At 34.6% G+C, this 2,976-nt stretch overlaps 1 protein-coding gene across 3 annotated transcripts; it reads left to right on the top strand.

The window, feature by feature from the left end:
• Positions 1-19: 19 nt before the first annotated feature.
• On the top strand, positions 20-2,892 carry LOC111390917 (zeaxanthin epoxidase, chloroplastic-like). 3 transcript variants are annotated; one of them, XM_023016040.1, is made up of 10 exons: positions 20-258; positions 408-619; positions 884-975; positions 1,327-1,441; positions 1,549-1,652; positions 1,984-2,029; positions 2,159-2,223; positions 2,337-2,423; positions 2,625-2,679; positions 2,768-2,892. In XM_023016040.1, the coding sequence occupies exons 2-10, from the start codon at positions 578-580 to the stop codon at positions 2,858-2,860; spliced, it is 699 nt and encodes a 232-aa protein (XP_022871808.1). In that variant the 5' UTR covers positions 20-258; positions 408-577; the 3' UTR covers positions 2,861-2,892. The 3 variants fall into 3 exon arrangements, with proteins under 3 accessions (XP_022871808.1, XP_022871809.1, XP_022871807.1); XM_023016041.1 differs by lacking the exon at positions 20-258 and having other exon boundaries at positions 273-619; positions 2,608-2,679; positions 2,768-2,873; XM_023016039.1 differs by lacking the exon at positions 20-258 and having other exon boundaries at positions 274-619.
• The last annotated feature ends 84 nt before the right edge of the window (positions 2,893-2,976 follow it).

Raw genomic sequence — 2,976 nt, 5'->3', positions numbered from 1 at the left:
TTTTTTTTTCTATTTTTTTGCTTGTAATTGGACTAAAAGAAATTTTTTATTTTCCCTCTCAAGTGAAATTTTCTTTTCTCTAAGAATTTAACTGTGAATGGAAGTACAAACGACAAGTATATATTCTAGATTACATTTAATTATTGTCTGCGGAAATGTCCTGGAGGATTAAGATGCACAAAAGAAAATTGTGCAATGTAGAATAACTTGCCTCAAAAATATTTTATGTATAATTTTATGTGCCCACTTCAATTTCAGGTAAAAAGTATATATTCTAGATTACATTTAATTATTGTCTGCGGAAATGTCCTGGAGGATTAAGATGCACGAAAGAAAATTGTGCAATGTAGAATAACTTGCCTCAAAAATATTTTATGTATAATTTTATGTGCCCACTTCAATTTCAGGTAAAAAGGAAAGGTTGCTTAAATTATTTGAAGGTTGGTGTGATAACGTAATAGATCTATTGCTAACCACGGATGAAGATGCAATTCTTTGACGTGACATATATGATAGGACACCAACCTTTACTTGGGGAAAGGGTCGTGTAACCTTGCTCGGAGATTCAATCCATGCTATGCAGCCCAACTTGGGTCAAGGGGGATGTATGGCCATTGAGGTACACAATTTAACTATTTTAGTTTTGCCATCTTTTTGCCTTTGGTATTTGTCCCTTGATCCTATAAATTATACGTCATAGCTTTAATTTCTTATGCTTACACTTGCATGTTAATAGTTGTCTCTCCCTTTTGCAACTCTATGTATTCAAAAAATTCACTATATAATTATGACTGCTAATTATTTTTGTTCACTTGGTTATATCTAGCATTCTTTCTAGCTCTGAACTGGAAGTCATATTGAATTAATTTTCTTCATGGTGCAGGATAGCTATCAATTAGCACTGGAACTGGACAAAGCTTGGAGGAAAAGTGTGGAGTCAAGAACCCATATTGATGTTGTTACTTCTTTAAAGAGGTAAAACATAATTTGCTGGCTGTTATTGCTGTCTGGCAAACTTTATAAAAGTCAACGATGGGGTTCTTTTGATTAATAAATTGTTCAAAATCTGGAGGATTTATGAACCTAAGGTCTCTTATGAAATAAACTTGCTTGGCTTGCAATGGCTATGAAGGCAAAAGATATATTGGAGATTGAAGTTGACAGGCATATGATATCTTTTCTGCCATACCATTTCTGGCACGAACCGTAAGATGGAGCTATTCTCTCAGAAGTCATACATGTAGAAGAATGGTTCAGATGTAAATAGACCATGTCACAATTGATCCTGTCGCATGATTCTCTATCTTTGTGCTTTTATTACTTCAGGTACGAGAGTGCTCGAAAGCTGCGAGTTGCAATTATTCATGGACTAGCGAGGATGGCTGCAATTATGGCATCAACATACAAGGCATACCTGGGTGTGGGACTTGGTCCATTATCGGTAAAAATATTTGCCATTCCAATTACGAAAGTGTAATAACTTGAAATAAATCCAGTTTGGCACAACAGTTTCCTGCAGTTTCATTGAAACCTATGTTTGTTGTGTAGTTCTTGACGAAGTTCAGGATACCACATCCAGGACGAGTTGGTGGGAGAGTCTTTATCGACCTTGGTATGCCTTTAATGCTAAATTGGGTTCTTGGAGGTAACAGGTGAGATTTGATGACTCTTCGTTCACCATTACCTCAGTATCAGATTATATCTGACTTTTAAGCATCTGCCCTCATTTTCTTTCCATTAAACGACAATTATGAAAATACTGATTTGCAGTTAAAAACTGATACTTCTTGAAATAATTACTTTTGCAAAATGAGTTCTTTCACATCTTGAAATACTTGGTAGAAGAATAATTTACTGAATTTGAGAGGTTCAACAATTAGTTTTACTAAGTTTAATACAGAAAATCTCCATTATAGTGTAAGCTTTATTTTTCGTGTTGTATTAATTTACTGTACACGAATTAATGGACTCTACCTTTTGCAGCTCAAACCTTGAAGGAAGATCGTTGCAGTGCAGACTTTCAGACAAAGTATGTAGCTTAAGACACTAAATGCACTGTCGGCATACTCGGAAGTTTATTTTACTCTATGCTCCTTGATTGGGTGAAAAAAATGGTTCATCATTTAAGAGCTGATTTTATGTTCTCTAATCATTGTAGGCCAATGATCAACTACGAAGATGGTTTGCAGATGACGATGCCATGGAGCGCGCACTTAATGCAGAGTGAGTATTGCATTTGTTAAATTTCTGTCATTGTTTTCCTTAAATTTAAAAGTCATTTACTTGTGTTCAAGAAGCTCAAAAATTACGTTGGTGTATTTGTTGGTAATTTATAGTTGGTTTCTGTTTCCTATGGGAAATTCAACTGCTACATCTGAAACAATCTTCTTAAGCCGAGACGAGAAGAAACCATGCATCATCGGGTATGCCTATGGTTTCGATATTGTAAATTTGTTCTTTTATTTACGTAATATGAATCAGATATCACTAAAACAATTTTCTTCTTACAGCTTCTATAAGATACAATGTACTGAAGTTTAATTACAGCTCAAATAAGTATTTCCTTATGCATTCATAGCGCAATAACTCTCGTGCTGCTAACAACAGTACTTTTCTGATCTTAGGAGCGTGTCACATCCGAACTTTCCTGGAGTATCTATAGCTATATCATCCCCTAAGGTGACATGGCTAACTGCATCCATATCCTACCTATGAAATATTATTTTTCCCTTAATTCTTCATAAAAAAGAGGTTCACATTATTGCAGGTCTCTAAAACGCATGCTCGGATAAGCTACAAAGATGGAGCATTTTTTGTAACTGACTTAAGAAGTGAACATGGCACCTGGATCATTGAGTGAGTAATAAGAAGATTATTCTTGCAAAAGACAATTTTCTATTCAATAATTTAATTATATGATTATGATTGTTGTCACTGATTCATAAACACCCTCGTCTTATGGGGAATTTTTTTTTT

The sequence above is a fragment of the Olea europaea genome, unplaced genomic scaffold, assembly GCF_002742605.1.
Source record: "Olea europaea var. sylvestris unplaced genomic scaffold, O_europaea_v1 scaffold7255, whole genome shotgun sequence".
NCBI classification, from domain to species: domain Eukaryota; kingdom Viridiplantae; phylum Streptophyta; class Magnoliopsida; order Lamiales; family Oleaceae; genus Olea; species Olea europaea.
This window is presented reverse-complemented; position numbering and strand designations above follow the sequence as displayed.

Excerpts from the sequence above, each read along its gene's own strand:
- LOC111390917 (XM_023016040.1), top strand. The coding sequence starts at position 578 with ATGCAGCCCAACTTGGGTCAAGGGGGATGTATGGCCATTGAG. Across the intron at positions 2,030-2,158 it reads AGTGCAGACTTTCAGACAAA|GCCAATGATCAACTACGAAG; the intron begins GTATGTAGCTTA and ends TAATCATTGTAG. Across the intron at positions 2,224-2,336 it reads GAGCGCGCACTTAATGCAGA|TTGGTTTCTGTTTCCTATGG; the intron begins GTGAGTATTGCA and ends GGTAATTTATAG.